The 20,763-nt window shown below is 44.8% G+C and overlaps 1 protein-coding gene across 1 annotated transcript in view; it reads right to left on the reverse strand.

Annotated features, from left to right (window-relative positions):
• Positions 1-2,026: 2,026 nt before the first annotated feature.
• Positions 2,027-20,763, reverse strand: part of SLC8A2 (solute carrier family 8 member A2) — a 98,618-nt gene continuing 79,881 nt past the window's right edge. The window contains exons 6-8 of the mRNA XM_063431277.1: positions 11,298-11,397; positions 8,674-8,949; positions 2,027-7,976 (exon numbers count right to left, since the gene is read on the reverse strand). Of these exons, the coding sequence (XP_063287347.1) occupies positions 7,600-7,976; positions 8,674-8,949; positions 11,298-11,397 (753 nt within the window). The 3' untranslated portion in view covers positions 2,027-7,599. The remainder of the gene's footprint in view (positions 7,977-8,673; positions 8,950-11,297; positions 11,398-20,763) is intronic.

Genomic DNA, 20,763 nt, shown 5'->3' on the forward strand with positions numbered 1-20,763 from the left:
CCGGTGCAATCAATTTCTCACTCATTTCCTAGTAGTTTGAGTAATCAAGGCCCACTCGACACGCTTACAGAAGGAAAATCCGCCACCTAGTTGGTCAGCAAATTAAATAGTTCTGGTTTCTAATGTACCCCTACAGAGTCCTGCAGAGAGGACCAGATCTGCTTTGTGTATGAATTGGAGGATGCAGGATAATTATAAGGCTCCCCTCCAGGATACAATTTGTCAAATCCACGATGAGAGACAAGATCTTCATGCTAGGGGTAGGGCTTATATTCAACCAGTCATGAGGACTACACATGTGAGGAGCACATCATTGGAGAGAGGAGCCCCCTATAAAGTCACCCTCACAATCACTAGGTGAATATCAGCCGTTTCCTACCCCATCCCTGAGAGAACAAGCAGATTGTGAGGAATCAATAGGATAGAATCCTGGTAAAGGATTCAGTTCTACGAAGGATTCAAGCTCTTTCTGATAGAGATCTGTCCATACATTGATTTAAACCAACCAGCGGTTTACTTAATTTTAAAGGAACACTCCACTGATTTATTTTCTCTATTTAGTAGTAGATATATCACCAAAGAAAACATACATATATATATTTGTATGTTTTTTTTTTTTTTTAGTTTTATGAAGAAAAAAATAAAAGTTTGCAAGCTCTCTGTGACAAACTGCCCTGAACTATTTTCATTTTCTCCGAGCCCAAGTTGTTTCGTCTTGGTTCAGTACTTTTCTCTACCGAACACCAACCACCCCCATGGCTCTTTATCTTCAAAGAAAACCACAAACTCAAATTCTCTTTCTGGGTGGCCACCATTCGTATAACCGATAACACATGCTCTGGCAAATGGTGGCTATTTTGTCTCCCGAACGCAGGCAGTGGTACGAGGTCATCAAGTGCATGGAACTCTAGAACTGATACCTTTGATCCGGTGGATACTCTAGAACTGCGAACCCCAGTAACTTTGTACCGTTGCCTGCTTCTTTCCCAGACAAGCCATGAGAGCGCTGTTTCGAGAAAAGACACACCCGAACAAGGTGAACATTCACTCCCTACGAGCCAGGGGAACATTATTTTAATTTCGTGCAAGAACTCCCCAAGGCTGACCGGCCACTACCCCTTTTCTTATGGAACTAATTTGGGCAGCCGCCACGTGTGCGGCCGGTCAAAACTTTACCCCGGTGGCGATTCGGCTGTACTATAAGGATCTGAGAGATAATTGGGTGCTCAGATCCAGGCTATCCAGGGATATAAGACTTGTGGGGGTTCCTATTAATATTGTGTGTGTTTTGAGGTGTTTTGTGCATGGTACCTCTAGTGCCTGGGAGATAATTATTTTAAGCAAATCAAACTCACTTATCTTCCAGACACCGAGATGCCTGGGAGGGTTTACTTATGTTTTTTTCTGAAGACCCCATGCTGGGGGTCTGTGTATATAAGCAGGCCACCAATAAAGCATTCCAGTTGTACCCATTATCTAGCCTCGACTGATGTTTGGGGATGCAATAGAACGAACGGCTTAACCACAGGAATCTTGCAGGAATTAAGGAGCGTTCAGACAAACGTACCACTCTGGGTACTTGAGGTTCGTTACACTTTCCCTTTAACTCCACCTAGAGAGGTGTTAGGAATACATGTTTGTTTTATAATGCTATAGGAAGGGAAATAGTTGCTATCTGTGTTACCTAATTCCCAGATATAATGCTTCCTCCAGGTATGACCACACACTATCTGGGTTATTTACTAAAGTAAAGTAAGTATCCAACTTCAGTTGTAAATAGATTTACTGGAAAAATATTTATCAGCTATGCTCCATTTGGCTACTTTGGTGTAAAAAAAAGAAATTCTCTTGGAATTGTCACTGTTACTCTTTGCTATGGCGTCCCAAGACCTCTCGAGTTGTGGACCTTTGAGACACCTCATTTACCTTGTATAACTTACCCACATCGTTGACTGGGTCATTGAGATTTACTGAACACAATGTAATCACTGTATAACTGGCTCAAAGAATGACAACAAAAGGACAGTTTCAAAATAAATAAATAATTATATTCATAAAGTTATAGATTTCATCTAGACATGCTGGGGACCATTCTTTATCAGCACAGGCAGATTGGGACTTAGGAGAGACAGCAAGGGAGGAGAGATTGGGAGAGACAGCAGGAAAGGAGATATGTGGAAAGACAACAGGGGAGGACAGATGGATAGAGACAGCAGGGGAGGAGAGATGGAGAGAGACATAAAGAATTGGTAAGAATTGGTAAGCGAGAGACAGTGATGGCAGAGAGATGGTAGGAGAGAGAAATCAGGGAAGAGAGATAGGTCAGACACAACAAAGGAAAAGAGATGGTAGGAGAGATGCAGTGTGTGGGAGGAAGGAATGGTGATAAGAGAAAGACAGAAGGAAAGGGAATAAAGATGTCAAGAGAGGGACACAGAAGGGGGAAGAGAAATGGGGACATGAGGAGAGAGAAAAACAGGTGAGGAGAAAAATGTTGGGAGGAAGACATCAAAATAGTAGAGGGGAAAAATAGTCTTCTGGGGAGAAGAAGTGCAACGACATAGAACTGGAAATAAAAAAGGGAGCAGGGAAGGAGAGGTGAGGAGAGAGGGAGCTGTAAAGTAGAGATGGGGAGAAAGCAAGCTGGAGAGGAGAGGTAGGGAGAGAGGGAGCTGGAATAGAGAGATGGGGAGAGAGACAACTGGGGATATAATGAATGAGGTTGAATGGATGGCACAGATGGGATAATACAATGGGGGATAGGAATGAACAGAGCAAGACAGAGGAAGGAAAAAGAACGTGGAGATGATGAGTGGACATGGGTAGAAGTGGTGAACTGGACAAGGAAAGTAACACAGGATAAAGGAGATAGATCAACAGTTATGTGACTCATACACAGGGGCCATAGGTTAGGGTCAGCATTACAGATAAAAACAGCCACAGGGGGGACTACCAGTTCGTGTGCAGTAAGAGCTCTCCTCACAGTCCATTGAGCCCCATCTGCCTAAGAAAGTGGGACATATTTGCCCCCAGTTTTTTAATATTTCTTTTTACTTTTTGGTAAACATTTAAATGTAAATCTCCATCTATTAACCCGCCACTTTTTCGTAATTGCGCTTGCCTGGGGATGCAGAAAGTGTCAGCGATGTGCTTATTAAAGTCCTTTCCACCCTTGTACGAGACGCATCCCATCGGGATGAAACCCAGGGGTCCATGGGCAGCACAGTCTCCGCTGCTTATAGCGCACATCAGAAAATGGTGTCCGATCACCGTGAGTGGTGGCTGGAATAAGTGTGTTGAGAATAATGATGATTTGGGGATCAGCAGACATCCGGAAAACCATCTCCATTATTGTGAATGAATGCGATCATTTGTGCTGTGGATGGTTGTTAATCGCCATGTTCGGGTCCCACGTCAGTGTGCGTTCTCTGACTGGCAGACAGGGCAGCTACTGACTTAGGAAATGTTCCTGCAGCATTTGCACATCTGAATTGCATCACATAACCACACAATGAATATTTGCTGCAAAACTTACAGCTCGTGTTTACTGCTTCGACAGGCTGCGGCGTCCTACACCAGCGCTCTCTGGAAGACTTACAATTAGCTGAAATGGTTACAGATTCATTCATTTAGAAACTGTTCAGCTTATACATCTGTGTTTTATACATTCCTTATATTCAAACATAACTTTTGTAAGGTGAAGCTGTAAAGACGGCAATGGCTTTTTGGGCAGAGATTTATGCCAGGTTTGGGAGATGCGCTACTGGATGTAGGAGAATTAGCCAGACATTAATCACCTGTGCTCTGCAGGGGATTCCCTACATTATAATCTCCCCTCACCTGCAGAGAATGAAAGCAATTACTCTAAATCCTGCAGGCTCCTCTTCTTTACCCTTTCCTCCTCTAGTATCAAATTTACTCCTTACCCTCCAACCTCCCATTTCCCCCCTCTCTGCCACACTCCCCACTTCTCTCTCTCTCCTACTCCTAAACAATCTCATTATAGACCCTGTCCATACAAAACCCAATCACATCCCCTGTCACTATCTCTTCTCCTATTTCTAGCAGCTGGTGATGGCTCTCCCAACCCAGAGATCTTCACCTTCTCTGTGCGCACTAAGATAATCAGAAACCACTCAAACCTCACCCAAGTAGCCTGCCATTTATCCTCATCTACCAACATTCCATGCACACTGTGGGACGCCCGCTCCATCTGCAGCAATCTGAAAACAACAGCTTTACACGACCTCTTCACATCAAATTCTCCCACCCTACTAGCACTCACTACCCTACTAAGACCTGGCTCCCCCTTCTGAGGGCACTACTCCTGCTTCTTCATGTGTTGATGACCTACAATTCTCCCACACTCCTGTAAAGGAGGCCGTTTAGGTATTTGACTTTGATATCATAGTGCCTCCTATATTTAAACAATCTGAGTGATTCCGGTTACAACCTTGAAACACTAAGCTGACCAATTACCTCCAGAAATACTCTAGAACTGATGAATGCTGCTGGAGAAAGTCTTATTCTGTGTCAGACTTTCTCCACTATAAATTTATGCAACGCTCGCACAGTTTGGTGCTTTCCTCCGCAAAAGAAAACTACTTCATTAACGTCGTAACCACCCTCTCCCAAGAACCCAAATGCCTCTTTCACACTTTTAACTCTCTCCTTCGTCCTTTTGCTGCTCCTCCTCCTACTAACTTGACTGCTACAAACTTTGCAACTCACTTCACTGAGAAGATTTCCGTGATTTCTATTCTCTTTCCTACCCCTATGAATACTTATCCCAACCCCACTCTCTCTGTAGTTCTTTGCTCACTTCCACCCGCTATGCCATCAGAGGTTTCTGCTCTGCTTCGGTCTTTCAGTCTCACCACTTGTTCCTTCGATCATATTCCCTCACATCTCACTCGCGCTCTTTCTCTTGCTCTGACTCTCACAAAAATATTCAATCTCTTCCCTTCCTCTGCCATATTTCCCCCCAATTATAAAAAAGCCAAACTGTGGGCTCTCATGCAACTGTGTCATCCAATAAACTAACCTTTTTGTAAACTATTCTAGTAAACTACTTTTCCGTACATGAAATACAACCTAACCTTACCTCTTGTGTCACTTTACCAAATCCTTCTAGAATGTAAGCTGGTTTGAGCAGGGTCCTCGGCACCCTCTGTTCCTGTGCGTCAATCTCGCCTTGTAAATACTTCTCTGTTATCTATTGTACAGAGCTGCAGAATTTGTTGATGCTTTATAAATAATAATAATACCAATCATCAACTCACGGTGATCGAGAAACACCATCACCACCTTTGGGCGTATCTGTGGTGGACAGGAAACAGTTGGTGGCAGTATAGACAAGACTGGCCTCTGGCAGTGTAATCAGGTAATTACATTACATTAATAATTAATAAATATGTAAATATCATTTAGGAAAAGGAGCTGGCAAATGGCTTAATCCTGACTGGCTAGTTTAAGGAACCTGAACCAATCGATAGGGCTTTAAAACTGACAGAAATTTAGAAAAGGAGGAAGAGTAACTGGGATCCACCTTATATAGCTAGCAGCCAAATTAGAGGGCAGTGGAAGCTGAATGTGCATTCCTATGGCTTTCACAGGATCACCCCTGGCCCAGAAAGGGGATCAGCTGTGCAACAGAGAAGGAACCTTAATTTGGCCTAACAGACAAGGCGCCTGGAGTAATATCCTCCCACTGCAGTTTGACATAGACAGAGTCTGTCCCTCCCACTGCAGGGTGGACCAGACAGAAGGGAGCTATGAGACAAAGAGTCTGTTTCTCCCACTGCAGGGTGACACAGACATAAGGGAGCTAAGTCTGTCCCTCCCACTGTAGGGTGACACAGACAGAAAAAGCCATGGGACACAGAGTCTGTCCCTCCAACTGCAGGGTGACACAGACAGAAGGAGCTATGGGACACGGAGTCTGTCCCTCCCACTGTAGGGTGACACAGACAGAAGGAGCTGTGGGACACACAGTCTCTCCCTCCCACTGCAGGGTGACACAGACAGAGTCTGTCCCTCCCACTGCAGGGTGACACAGACAGAAGGAGCTAGGGGACACACAGTCTGTCCCTCCCACTGCAGGGTGACACAGAAGGAGCTATGGGACACAGAGTCTGTCCCTCCCACTGTAGGGTGACACAGACAGAAGGAGCTGTGGGACACACAGTCTCTCCCTCCCACTGCAGGGTGACACAGACAGAAGGAGCTATGGGACATGGAGTCTGTCCCTCCCACTGTAGGGTGACACAGACAGAAGAAGCTATGGGACACACAGTCTGTCCCTCCTACTGCAGGGTGACACAGACAGAAGGAGCTATGGGACACAGTCTGTCCCTCCTACTGCAGGGTGACACAGACAGAAGGAGCTATGGGACACAGAGTCTGTCTCTCCCACTGCAGGGTGACACAGACAGAAGGAGCTATAGGACACAGTCTGTCCCTCCCACTGCAGGGTGACACAGAGAGAAGGAGCTATGAGTCACAGAGTCTGTCCCTCCCACTGCAGGATGACAGAAAGTGATACTATCTCTCTTTATGGTGTTAGTATTTGGTGAGGGAATCTCTCCTTCCAATCTTCTAACAAAATTTAAGTGATAATCCCATGTAAATTATACACCCTGCAGCTTTCCTGTATTGCTTATGTCCCATAGAATCATTTTTTTAAATGGATTTCCTCTGATGATGTTGGATTTAATACTCTGTAGAAAAATTACAGCATTTGCTAGAGATTTGATTTCCTATTAGTGGAGAGCAGTTAGAGAATTTCTTTCAATTGAGATACAATGGCAATAACTGATTAGGAAAGAGTTACGTAACCTGTCTGTACATACTTATATCATTATAGAGGACTCTATTTGCATGGTCTGTCTCACCCCATTATTTTACAGAATTACAAAATGATGGCAATTTACAGGCAACAGTAAAGAAAGAAAAGCATTTGTTTTTTTAAAGTGTACTACAAACCCAAGCAGAGATATAAACAAACCCTTTTTAAGAAATATAGGAAGTAATTATCAGAATAGAAGGGTGTCTGTAGGGACCAAACCTTTTGTAATAATTCAATAGCAATTGATGCAATGTTGCCAAATGGATATGCGCATAAAGCAACATTATATCACACTTTACACTTTTACTTCCTGTATTGTACAAAAAAAGGAGGATTTGGTTTGTTTTCTTTCGAAGTGCTGAGGATGATAAACTTGGTATTTTTTTCCCTTTACTGTCCCCTGAAACAGACAAAATCCTTCCTACTGTCTGTGCTGCTTGCTTCCCATTTCCAAGCTCCCTCCTTAATGTGCTATATCTGTTTGTTTCTTTCTTCTTTTTGTTTACAACAATTTGCTTTGAAGACCTCGTTACAATACTGATTTTTTATTATTCCCTCGTTTGGCAGAATTGTGCTATGGGTTGTTGGTCGGGGCAAGCGAAACGAGGAAGGGGTTTAATATATTTAAATATCCAATTTTTTTGCCCTTAATTCAGTTCTAAGAAACTTATCACTGCCAACGCGAGAGCCAGTGGAATGTTTGAGGCTTGAGTTCGAGGAGGGGTGGCTCTCCCCCACCTTTCACTGCAGTTTTAGAAGCCTTTGATATGGCAGTAGGCCTCTAGGCTGGAGAACAGGATGTAGAGCAACCACAGACCAATGAACAGAAGGGCTGTAAGGGTCTTCGCAAGCTTGGAGCCTCCCAATTCCCCTCCTATATGGGGTCGGCGGCGGTACAGGAGGACGCTGATACTAATGAAAGCAAAGATGGTGAAGAGAGTGACGGAGAATGCTAGTGTGCCAGTCTTGACCTCAAAGTCTTTCCCTTGAATGGCCCAGTAGATCGCAGCTACAGACCAGGCAACACCAATACCCAAGAAGACGTTAACTGCATTACTGCCTGTCACATTGCCGATACAGGCATCAGCATACTGGTCCTGCGTCGCTGCCACCTTACTGGCGAACGTGTCTGTCAGAGAGAGAGGAAACGGAACACAGATTATACTCTGAGACATGACATTTAATTTCAATCTCACCATGAATAAATCTCACCTTGAAGGATTAGACAATCAACGCATATTGTGTGGGCCGGCAGCTAAACTGGGAAAAATATGCTACTCTGATACATTTTGTAATTTGATTTTAAATTAGTGCAACTTGCCATTTACTGAATAAAATAACCCCAAATGCCCCAAAATTCTTAATGTGAATCTTTAAGATGTGATTTGTCCTAAAATAGTTTTCAGGTTACACACCCATGGCTTATATTTAAACCACTATATTCATGTTCCAAATTAAGCAAAGATTTGGGAGAAAAAAGTGCAGAATGAAACCCCAGACAGGATGTTTGGGGGGGGAGCATTATTTCACTTAATAATAATTAGTAATTTTATCAGTTCCTCCCAAATTCCAACTCAGTGAGTAAACACCACGAATGCTAGTTTGTGTATACTCTGCAGCTACATGCGTTTTCCAGTAAATCATAATAGTTTATTGGCGGACTTTAATTGCAGGATAAACCGGAACAATAGAAAGCAGGAAACAGCTATTAGTTTTGTGCTTTAGACTTTACAAAACCGTATTTATTGTATTTTAAGAGGTGGACAGCGGAGTTTACTCCTTGGAGTGACTTGTTACCGTCGCTGATCCGGTATACCTTGCCGTACCTGGTATGGAAGTTCCAAGAGCCACAAACACCACAGCGGTGACAGAGTCCTTCAGGCCCACGGTACAGCCGAAGTGCGAAGCCAGATCCCCGATAACGGCTGTCAGTAATCCCACAATAATAATGCAGACAAAGAAGCAGGCCCAGCCGTTCCAGTATTCCGTGGGAGGGACAAAGGCGAACAGAACCTTCCAGAAAACGGTAAGAAAGTGCATGACGTAATCAAAGCACGATGGCAGGCGCTCGTCTCTCCCATCGTCATCCTCGTCTTCATCACCTGGGGGCCACAGACAGACCGGGCTATTATTACTATCATTTATAGAACGTCAACATCTTCTGCGGCGCAGTACACTAGAACTGTAAAATAAATTACACAAATTCTGACAAACAAGATAAAGTTAGCTGTAGGATGAATTCACACCAGTTTGTAATCTTCCAGTGGACATGGGGTATAATAAAATTAAAGGAACCCTCCAATGTTAAAAATAAGTATATTTCTTTTAAAATTAGTTGTGTTCTGTGTTTAGTTTAGATTTTGGGCCCTCCTTGTTTAACAAAAAAAAACAAACAAGTGGACGATATCAGTTAACCCTTACCTGTATTACAGCGCCAGATATGACCACGATGACATCATCAATCCAATGCTTCTCATAGAGCAGAGCTGAATCCTATTCAGTATCAGCATTGACATCATACTGTACGTGATGGTGCCAAGGATGAAGATATTCACCGTAAGATTACCTTATAACGCCGTTCAGCATCTCCACGCTCTGCATGGAGACACTGAATGTTCCTCATAGAGATGCACCGATTCAATGTATCTTAATGAGGAGGTGCTGATTAGCCAAATGGCGTTTGGCCCCGCCTACCTGCTGGAAAAAAACCCTACGGAAAAGCATTGGACTAACCCTATCTGTGTGGAGTATATGTGTATATTAATCCCTTCTATGTTCAATATATGTGTATATTAACTTATCTGTTTGCCATATATGTGTATATTAACCCCCCTGTGTGTAATATATGTATATAATAATTCCCTCCGTGTGCAATACATGTATATTTTAATCCCCTCTTTGTGCAATATATGTCTATATTAATCCCTCTGTGTGCAATATGTGTGTATATTAACCCCTCCGTGTGCAATATGAGTATTTTAACCCCCTCTTTGTGCAATATATGTGTATATTATCCACCTCCGTGTGCTATATGTGTATATTAGCCCCCTGTGAGTGCAATATATGTGTATATTAACTCCTCTGTGTACAGTATATGTGTATATTAACCCCTTTGTCTACGGTATATGTGTATATTAACCCTCTCCGTGTGCAGTATATGTGTATTTTAATCACCTCTCTGTGTAGTTTATGTGTATATTAACCCCCTCTGTGTGCAATATATGTGTATATTAACCAATCTGTGTGCAGTATATGTGTATATTAACCCCCCCGTGTGTAATATATGTGTATAATAATTCCCTCCATGTGCAATACATGTATATTTTAATCCCCTCTTTGGGCAATATATGTGTATTTTAATCCCCTCTGTGTGCAATATATGTTTATATTTATCCCTCTGTGTGCAATATGTGTATATTAACCCCTCTGTGTACAATAGGTGTATTTTAACCCCCCTTTGTGCAATATATGTGTATAATAACCCCCTTTGTGTTAAATATATGTGTATTTTAATCACCTATGTGTGCAATATATATAATATATATTAACCCCTCTGTGTGCAGTATATGTGTATATTTACCCTCTCCGTGTACAAAAAATGTGTATTTTAATCACCTCTGTGTGTAGTATAGTAACACCTTTGTGTGCAGTATATGTGTATATTGTATGCAGTTTATGTGTATATTAACCCCTCTGTGTGCAGTATATGTGTATAATAACCTCTGTGTGCAGTATATGTGTATATTGTATGCAGTTTATGTGTATATTAACCCCTCTGTGTGCAGTATATGTGTATAATAACCTCTCTGTGTGTAGTATATGTGTATATTAACCCCTCTGTGTGCAATATATGTGTATATTAACCCCCCGTGTCCAATATATGTGTATATTAACCTCTCTGTGTGCAGTATATGTGTATGTTGACCTCTCTGTGTGCAGTATATGTGTATGTTGACCTCCCGGTGTGTAGTATAGTGTATGTTAACCTCTCTGTGTGTAAAATATGTGTATATTAACCCCTCTTTGTCCAATATATGTGTATATTAACCCCCCATGTCCAATATATGTTTATATTACCGTAATCTCTCTGTGTGCAGTATATGTGTATGTTGACCTCTCTGTGTGCAGTATATGTGTATGTTGACCTCTCTGTGTGCAGTATATGTGTATGTTGACCTCTCTGTGTGTCGTATATGTGTATAGTAACCCCTCTGTGCACAATATATGTGTATAATAACCTCTCTGTGTGCAGTATAAATGTATATTGACTTCTCTGTGTGCAGTAGATGAGTATATTAACCTCTGTGTGTGCAATATATGTGTGTATTAACCCCTCTGTGTACATTATATGTGTATATTAACCTCTCTGTGTGCAGTATATGTGAATGTTAACTCCTTTAAGTGCAGTAGAATTGGTCAGAGAGTTGAAACATAGTGGAGGGTCTCTCACCGGCACTGACGGTAATTGCTTCCATGAACTGTTCTCTCCAGGAGTGTGTGCCAATCACCAGCGCCAGGTTGGTCTTCTTTATGAGTTTGTCCACCGTGCTCTGTAAAAAGGCTATGGAGAATTAATAAAACGTAACTCTGCCTATTACTGCTCTAACCTAGAACCTCAGGAAATGTACCCCTTTGCAGGCTGTGAACCCCTTTACAGGTTGATCACTGAATATGTACCTTGTACATCCCCCAAAAGCTAGTGATAAGGGTTTCACCAACACTTAAATCTATACCATCAAAGAAGCACTCCACTCAACTAAAGCATTTTAGCTCAAAAGAAATTGACACTGTTTTTAAACAAATCTTGTTACAACCCCCCTAGCTGTCATTCAGACAATCGTCCCTGTTACTTCCTGGTTTGTTTTGCTCAGTGGAGATAAACTTACCGTAAGAGGCATGCACCATGCACCAGCCTTGCAAAGATTTCTCATTGGAATGCATTGAGAAGTCTTTGATTGGATAGCCACAAAAATGCCTGGGTTGGTTTAGAATGGGAAGGGCTTGCAAAGGCTGCAGATAAGAGATCTACAAGCTGTATTTAGAAAAACTCCCAATAACAAAGTGCACAATTAAATTAATGCATGTTTTCATTGTTTTCATTGGGTACATATATACTAAACTTTTATTTGTTTTGTATTCAGGCAGTGGAGTGTCCCTTTAATTATTGGGGTGCTGAGAGCTCTCTTGAAGCTATCATTGACAATGTTCCATCCAAGAATTAAGCTGAATTTGTGACCACACAGCGTGTGCCTCTGTTTCTGATACCCCATATCTGCATTGTAGTACACCTACATCATTTCTGGGGAAGGCCATACCAAGGGGCCACTTTAGTGAATAAACCTCATTGGTTGGTAAGACCAACCAGTGACCACCTACAAGAAACCAAGATGGGTTTGTCAGTTATCCCAGTTGGTCCCTGCAGAGACGAGTTCAACGATCGGCCAGTGGGGAGATCAGGCACCCTGGTAATCGGGGTAGGAGAGAAAATTGGACTGAACCAAGTTCTCTGTCCAACTACAGAATCAGAACGTTGCTATGGGTTACCATAGTCTCCTCCCACTAGACAAGCAGCAGATAGAAACATAGAATGTGATGGCAGATTAGAACCATTCGGCCCATCTAGTCTGCCCAATTTTCTAAAAACTCTCATTTGTCCCATGCCTTATCTTATAGCTAGGATAGCCTTATGCCTATCCCACGCATGTTTAACCCCGTTACCATTTAGGACCAGGGCTCTTTTTACATTTCTGTGGTATATGTGTTTAGCTGTAATTTTTCTCTTACTCATTTACTGTACCCACACATATTATGTACCGTTTTTCTCGACATTAAATGGTATTTCTAAAGATACCATTAGTTTCATCATATCATATAATTTACTATTAAATTTTTTTTCATAAAATATGATTAAAAGGGGGCGGAGCTTACCGGCTGAGCGAGCCAGGCGTGCATGGCGAGAGCTCCCGCATCTGGATATGCCGGTCCCCACCAGAATGGGAAGTCACAACCTTAAACATATCGTCAGAAGCCGATGAAATCTCAAGCAGAGCAGAAGCGGCGATACCCAAGATAGCGGACATGCCTGACTCCACTACACGTGGCCTGGAAACATCGCAACTCCAGGTGGGTGGCCCTACAAGTAAAGCGACTGACACACTCAAGGCGATCTTTGACAGATTCTGGGCACAGCTAGCAGACAGAACATGGCAAACGGTAGCTGCACACGAGTCACCTGCAGGCGATGGCATTCACAGCAAGACGAAAGGTGGGGGTATCCCAATGAGGGGACAGAAGTCCCAAGCTCACACAAACAGAAGGAGAGCGCAGAGGATCCTGACCCACAAGTTCCAGCCAAACTTACTGATGACTGTGAACCGCACGAGACATCTCAAACAAAACTCACACGAAGCCCACCCGTACGGAACAATCCCGAATCCAAGAAGGTCCCACGCTCATTGCCAAGAGGTACCAGTTACCCCAAAACCCCGGAGCAGGGGGGACGCCTCACCCCCACTTCACCCCAAAGTGTGTCACCCCGACAACGGGCGTGAGCAAAAAAGAGCCACCCTCAGAGTCAAACGGAGGAGTACGACACGCCAGCGCAAGTACCGACCGGGGGTGGCAACCTACAAGCACCCAGATGATAACTCCTGGGCCACAGCGAGTCCACGAGAACACGGCACTGAGAAGCAAGCTCCAGAACAGGCCACAGGCAAGTGGAGCCTCTCACCACCGCGCCGCAGATGGACTCTCCTGTGCTATGCTTACTTCCTTGCGGCACTCCTCACCGACAATGTAACGCTCCCAAGCAGGGGGGGTAGGTTGATAAGGGACTTTCTTCCTGAGGCATGCAGCAAGAATAGCAGTGAGAACTCTTCCCACACCTACCTACACATATATATACCTCCGAGCCACGTCTTGCCCTCACACTTCGAAGACAAGACAATCCCACTCTTGTTTGCAGTTGTACTTTCTATTATTTTTTACTGTTTTACTTCTCCTGCTAGCAACCAGAGTAATTGTGCTTCTTAAGTCGCTAACCTGAAGCAGAGATATTTCTTTTGAGTTAATAGCGACCTGACTAAGTTTTTCTTTTTATAATTGCCTAGGACTAACAAAGTACAGGATTGCTCTATAAATCTGTGATATAAGCATGTGTTGTATCTACCCAGACTTAAATGTCGTAAATGTACAAAACATATGTCTCTCACTCATGCTAAAGCATAACCACATCAATGCCTAGACGTTCAAACCACAACACTCTATTCTCTAAGCAGGCTATTGAATTTATATTACACCATGTTTTACTCATGTTCCTACTTGATATAAAAAAATAAAATAAAAAAAATATGATGAAAAAATGTAAAAAAGAACCACACTTTTTCTAACATTGACCCCCAAAATCTGTTACGCATCTACAACACCCCTTCTAAATAGTTTCTAAATTTTGTCCTGAGTTTTGAAATGCCCAATGTTAACATGGTTTTAGCTTTTTTTGGAAAGTTATAGGGCTATAAGTACAAGTAGCACTTTGCTATTTCCAAACCATTTTTTTTTTCAAAATTAAGTTACATTGATATCTGTCAGGAATCCCTGAATAACCCTTCACATGTATATATTTTTTTTAAAGAAGACAACATAAGGTATTAAACTTGGGGTATTTTGACTCTTTTCATGCAACCATTTTACCACCAATCTAAGCCAAATTTAAAAAAAAAAATTAAAATTATTGGTGATTTTTTTGCCACACATAGCAATTTAAGAATACATGTACAATGAACTTTAAGGGTTACTGCCAAAGAACACCCCAATATGTGTTCAACAACATCTGAGTACTGTGATACCCCCCACGTATAGGTGTGTCAGTTTCTCTAGGGGCTAAAAGACCTTATTTGGAGGGTGCACATTCCAGTTTTCCAACTTGGAATTTTCACAGCTGGTCATCATGCACCCATGTCCTATTTGGGACATTTTTGAAGCTGGCCAGTGTAATTTACCCCTATCAAACCATATATTTTTGAAAAGTAGACACCCTAGGGTATTTTAAATGGTGGTATTTTAACACTTTCCATGCACTAATTCTACCACCAGTCTTTTTCAAACTTTTGGGTAGTCATTTTTTTGTGTAATTTTTCTCTCACATTGTACTTTAGGCATGGATTCTCAGTTCCTGTTATGTGTTACTGACAAAGAACACCCCAATTTATGTTCAGCAATATCTTCCGAGTACAACAGTGCCCCCAATGTACAGGTTTTATGGGTTTTTGCAAACTTACAGGGGTTAAATGTAGGGCTTTTCCATATTTGCACATTGAAATTTGCCAGATTGGTTTGCTGGGCCTATGTTGCCTTTGAGACCGTATAGCAGCCAGGAATGAAAATTAACCCCATCATGGCATACCATTTGTAAAATTAGACGACCCATGGTATTCAAAATGGGGTATGTCCAGTCTTTTGTAGTAGCCACTTAGCCACAAACGCTTGCCAAAGGTAGAGTTCATATTTGTTTTTTGCATTTATTTTTACACAAAAACTGCAATTTTACTGCTGATTTCATTGTCGTGATGAGTTTTACTGTTTTAAGTGAAGTTTCCCGAGTATAACAATACCCCCCATGTACAGGTTTTATGATGTTTTGGAATGTTACATGGTCAATATAGGGCAGTGATGGCGAACCTATGGCACGCGTGCCACAGGTGGCACGCCGAGCCCTCTCTGTGGGCACGCGGCCACAGGTCCGCCATCACTGCAGAATAGGCGCCTGCCTGCCCGAAACGGTAGGCGCCTATTCTGCTTCCGGGTCGGGAGGCAGGCGGAGGGATCTGTGTAGCAGCTCCCCCTGTCCTCCCGCGCGATGCTGTGTGGAGCGTTGCCGAGCGTTACCATGGCAACGCTCCACACAGCGGGAGGACAGGGGGAGCTGCTACACAGATCCCTCCCCCTGCAGTACTTACCACCACCGGACCACCAGGGATGGCTGTGTCCCCCGTCCCCCCCCCACACTTCATTGAAGGTAAGAAGGAGGGGGGTGGGATACTAACACACCACCCCTACCCCCCCAGAAGTACCCTTACCCCCCCCCCAGCACCACCCCTACCCACCACAGCACCCTACCCACCACAGCACCACCCCTACCCCCCCAGAAGTACCCTTACCCCCCCTGCAGCACCCCACCCCCCAGCACCACCCCTACCCCCCACAGCACCACCCCACCCCCCCAGCAGCACCCTACCCCCCCAGCACCACCCCTACAGCACCACCCCTACCCCCCAGCAGCACCCTCCCTACCCACCACAGCACCACCCCTACCCCCCACAGCACCCTACACACCCCCCCAGCAGCACCCTACCCCCCAGCACCCTACCCACCACAGCACCACCCCTACCCCCCACAGCACCACCCTACCCCCCCAGCACCACCCCTACCCCCCACAGCAGCACCCTACCCCCCCAGCACCCTACCCACCACAGCACCCTACCCACCCCCTCAGCAGCACCCTACCCCCCAGCACCCTACCCACCACAGCACCACCCCTACCCCCCACAGCACCACCCTACCCCCCCAGCACCACCCCTACCCCCCCAGCACCACCCTATCCCCCCAGCACCACCCCTACCCCCCCAGCACCACCCTACCCCCCCAGCACCACCCCTACCCCCCCAGCAGCACCCTACCCCCCAGCACCACCCCTACCCACCACAGCACCCTACCCCCCAGCACCACCCCTACCCAGCACCACCCTACCCCCCAGCACCACCCTACCCCCCAGCACCACCCCACCCCCCCCCAGCAGCACCGTACCCCCCAGCAGCACCCTACCCCCCCAGCACCACCCCACCCCCCTAGCAGCACCCCACCCCCCCAGCACCACCCCTACCCACCACAGCACCACCCCTACCCCCCACAGCACCACCCTACCCCCCCAGCACCACCCCTACCCCCCCAGCACCGCCCCTACCCCCCCCCAGCACCACCCTACCCCCCCCAGCACCACCCTACCCCCCCAGCACCACCCCTACCCCCCAGCACCACCCCTACCCCCCCAGCACCACCCCTACCCCCCCAGCACCACCCTACCCCCCAGCACCACCCCTACCCACCACAGCACCCTACCCCCCCAGCACCACCCCTACCCACCACAGCACCCCCCCACCCCCCCAGCACCACCCTACCCCCCAGCACCACCCCACCCCCCCAGCATCACCCCACCCCCCCAGCAGCACCGTACCGCCCCAGCAGCACCCCACCCCCCCAGCAGCACCCTACCCCCCCAGCACCACCCCACCCCCCTAGCAGCACCCCTACCCACCACAGCACCACCCCTACCCACCACAGCACCACCCCTACCCACCACAGCAACACCCCACCCCCCCAGCACCACCCCTACCCACCACAGCACCACCCCTACCCACCACAGCAACACCCCCCCAGCACCACCCCACCCCCCCAGCAGCACCGTACCCCCCCAGCACCACCCCACCCCCCAGCAGCACCCCACCCCCCCAGCACCACCCCTACCCACCACAGCAACACCCCACCCCCCCAGCAGCACCCCTACCCACCACAGCACCACCCCACCCCACCCCCCCAGCAGCACCCCACCCCCCCAGCAGCACCCCTACCCCCCAGAAGTACCCCTACCCCCCCAGCAGTACCCCTACTCCCCCACAACAGTACCCCTACTCCCCCACACACAGTACCCCTACCCCCCACACAGTACCCCTTACCCCCCACACCACAGCACCCCTCTCACACACATACAGCACCCCTCTCACACACATACAGCACCCATCCCACACACACACAGCACCCCCCCAAACACACACACAGCACCCCCCCAAACACACACACAGCACCCCCCCAAACACACACACAGCACCCCCCCAAACACACACACAGCACCCCCCAAACACACACACAGCACCCCCCCCAAACACACCGCACCCCCCCAAACACCCAGCACTCCCCCCACACACAGCACACCCCCCACACACACAGCACACCCCCCACACACCCAGCACCCCCCACACACACCCAGCACCCCCCACACACACAGCACCCCCCACACACACACCACCCCCCACACACACACCACCCCCCCCACACACACACCACCCCCACACACACACACCACCCCCCCACACACACACACACAGCACCCCCCCACACAGCACCCCCACACACACACACAGCACCCCCCCCCCACACACACAGCACCCCGCACACACAGCACACCCCTCATACACACACACACAGCACCCCTCATTTACACATACAACACGCACCCTCCCCCACACACACGCACCCCCCCACACACACACACACGCAATTGCCGTGTTGGCACTTTAAGGAAAAAAAAGTTGGCATGTATTGCGGTTTGGGCACTCGGGCTCAAAAAGGTTCGCCATCACTGATATAGGGCTTGCACAATTCAGTTTGCCAGATTTGTTTGCTGGGTTTGTGTTGCCTTTTGAGACCATATGGTAGTCTAGGAATGTGAAATAACCCAATCATGGCATACCATTTTCAAATGTAGACAACCCAGGGTATTCAAAATGGGGTACTTGCAGTCTTTTGTAGTAGCCACTTAGCCACAAACACTGGCCAAAGTTAGTGTTCATATTTGTTTATGTGTGAAAAATGTAAAAAACTAATTTGAACACCAATTTTGGCCAGTGTTTGTGACTAAGTGGCTGCTAAAAAACGCAAGCCTTATATTTGACTCTGTAACTTTTGAAAACCCCATAAAACCTGTACATGAGGGTTACTGTTATACTCAGGAGACTTCGCTGAAAACAAATATTAGTGTTTCAAAACACTAAAACGTATCACAACAATTATATTTTCTGTGTAACATAGAAACATAGAATGTGACGGCTGATGAGAACCATTCGGCCCATCTAGTCTGCCCAATTTATTTTAAATACTTTCATTAGTCCCTGGCCTTATCTTATAGTTAGGATAGCCTTATGCATATCCCACGCATGCTTAAAGGAACACTCCAGGCACCCAGACCACTTCTTCCCATTGGAGTGGTCTGGGTGCCAACTCCCACTACCCTTAACCCTGCAAGTGTAATTATTGCAGATTTTTATAAACTGCAATAATTACCTTGCAGGGTTAACTCCACCTCTAGTAGCTGTCTACTAGACAGCCACTAGTGGGCACTTCCGTGTCCCTAGCACAGGAAACCTGTGCTAAAGCGTCGCTGGACGTCCTCACGCTGCCTGTCTCTCAGCCACTGCATTACCCATTCAACAATATTGGAATCCAAACTTAAAGATTGCAGTTTATTGATAAGGCTTCTATGTGCAACAGTGTCAAAATCCTTATTGAAATCTAGGTAAGCAATGTCTACTGCACCACCCTGATCTATTATTTTAGTTACCCAATCAAAAAAATCAGTAAGATTAGTTTGGCATGATCTCCCTGAAGTAAACCCATGTTGTCTCTGATCTTGAAATCCATGTGTTTTTAGATGTTCAACAATCTGATCCTTTAACATGGTTTCCATTACTTTCCCCACTACTGAAGTAAGGCTTACTGGCCTATAGTTGCCTGACTCCACCCTACTACCTTTCTTGTGAATGGGCACAACATTTGCTAACTTCAATCTTCTGGGACTACTCCTTTTAACAATGATAGGTTAAATAAATCTGTTAATAGTTTTGCTAGTACACCACTAAGCTCTTTTAATAACTTTGGGTGTATTCCATCAGGTCCCATTGACTTATTTGTCTTTACTTTTGACAGTTGAAATAGAACCTCTTCCTCTGTAAACTCACATGTAACAAATTACTAATTTGTCCTTTTTCCTAACTGAGGCCCCTCTCCTTCATTTTCATCTGTAAATACTGAACAAAAATATTCATTGAGGCAGTCAGCTCTAGACCTTTATCCTCTTCTACATACCTTCCTTATTTTGTTTTTAATCTAACTAATCCTTGTTTTGCTTTCCTTTTCTCATGTATGTATCTAAAAATGTTTTGTATCCTTTTTTTTTACTGACTATTTTCTCTTGTGTGTGTGATTTGGAAGCTCTTATAACTTGCTTAGCCTCTTTCTGCCTAATCTTATAGATCATTCAGTCTTTTGCAAATGGTATGCCATCATGGGGGTTATTCTCATTCTCATTGTGTGTGAAAAATGCAAAAAAAGTCACTTTCATTGTTGTAATACATTTAACTGTTTTGAAACACTAATATTTGTGTTCAGCGAAGTCTTCTGAGTAAAACAGTACCCCCCTCCTCTCCCCCCCCCCTCCATGTACAGGTATTATGGTGTCTTGGAAAGATATATATACGTAGAATTATTATATATATGTGTGTGTGCATATATATATATATATATATATATATATAATTTTTTTAGATTATTATTTATATATACATATATATATATATATATATGTATTTATATAGTGATATATATGTATATATATATATCACTATATATACTTATGTATATAGATATATCTATTATTTCATTCTATGTGTATTTTGATATCAATATATATATATTAATTTTAAAATACAGTTAGAACGAAATTACACTATATATATTTTTTATTTTATTTTTAACGTATTTACAAATTTATTTTATATTATATATAAATATATATATAATGATAATTATATACTTATTTAATTAATATCATTCTACGTGTATTTTGATATTAATATATATATAGAGTTATATATATATATTAATATTAAAATACACTTAGACAGTGTTTGTGTGTGTGTGTGTGTGTGTATATATATATATATATATTGTGACGAAGTGCCCTTCGCCACTTTGTCCTGGAGAGGCCTGCTTGCCTGCCTCCTCCCCTCCGACTATGGCCCTGGAAGATTGGGCCCTTTAAAAACAGTATTCGGCCCTAACAGAGTGTATGTCACTCATTCTGGCCCTTT

The sequence above is a fragment of the Pelobates fuscus genome, chromosome 9, assembly GCF_036172605.1.
Source record: "Pelobates fuscus isolate aPelFus1 chromosome 9, aPelFus1.pri, whole genome shotgun sequence".
Taxonomy (NCBI): Eukaryota; Metazoa; Chordata; class Amphibia; order Anura; family Pelobatidae; genus Pelobates; species Pelobates fuscus.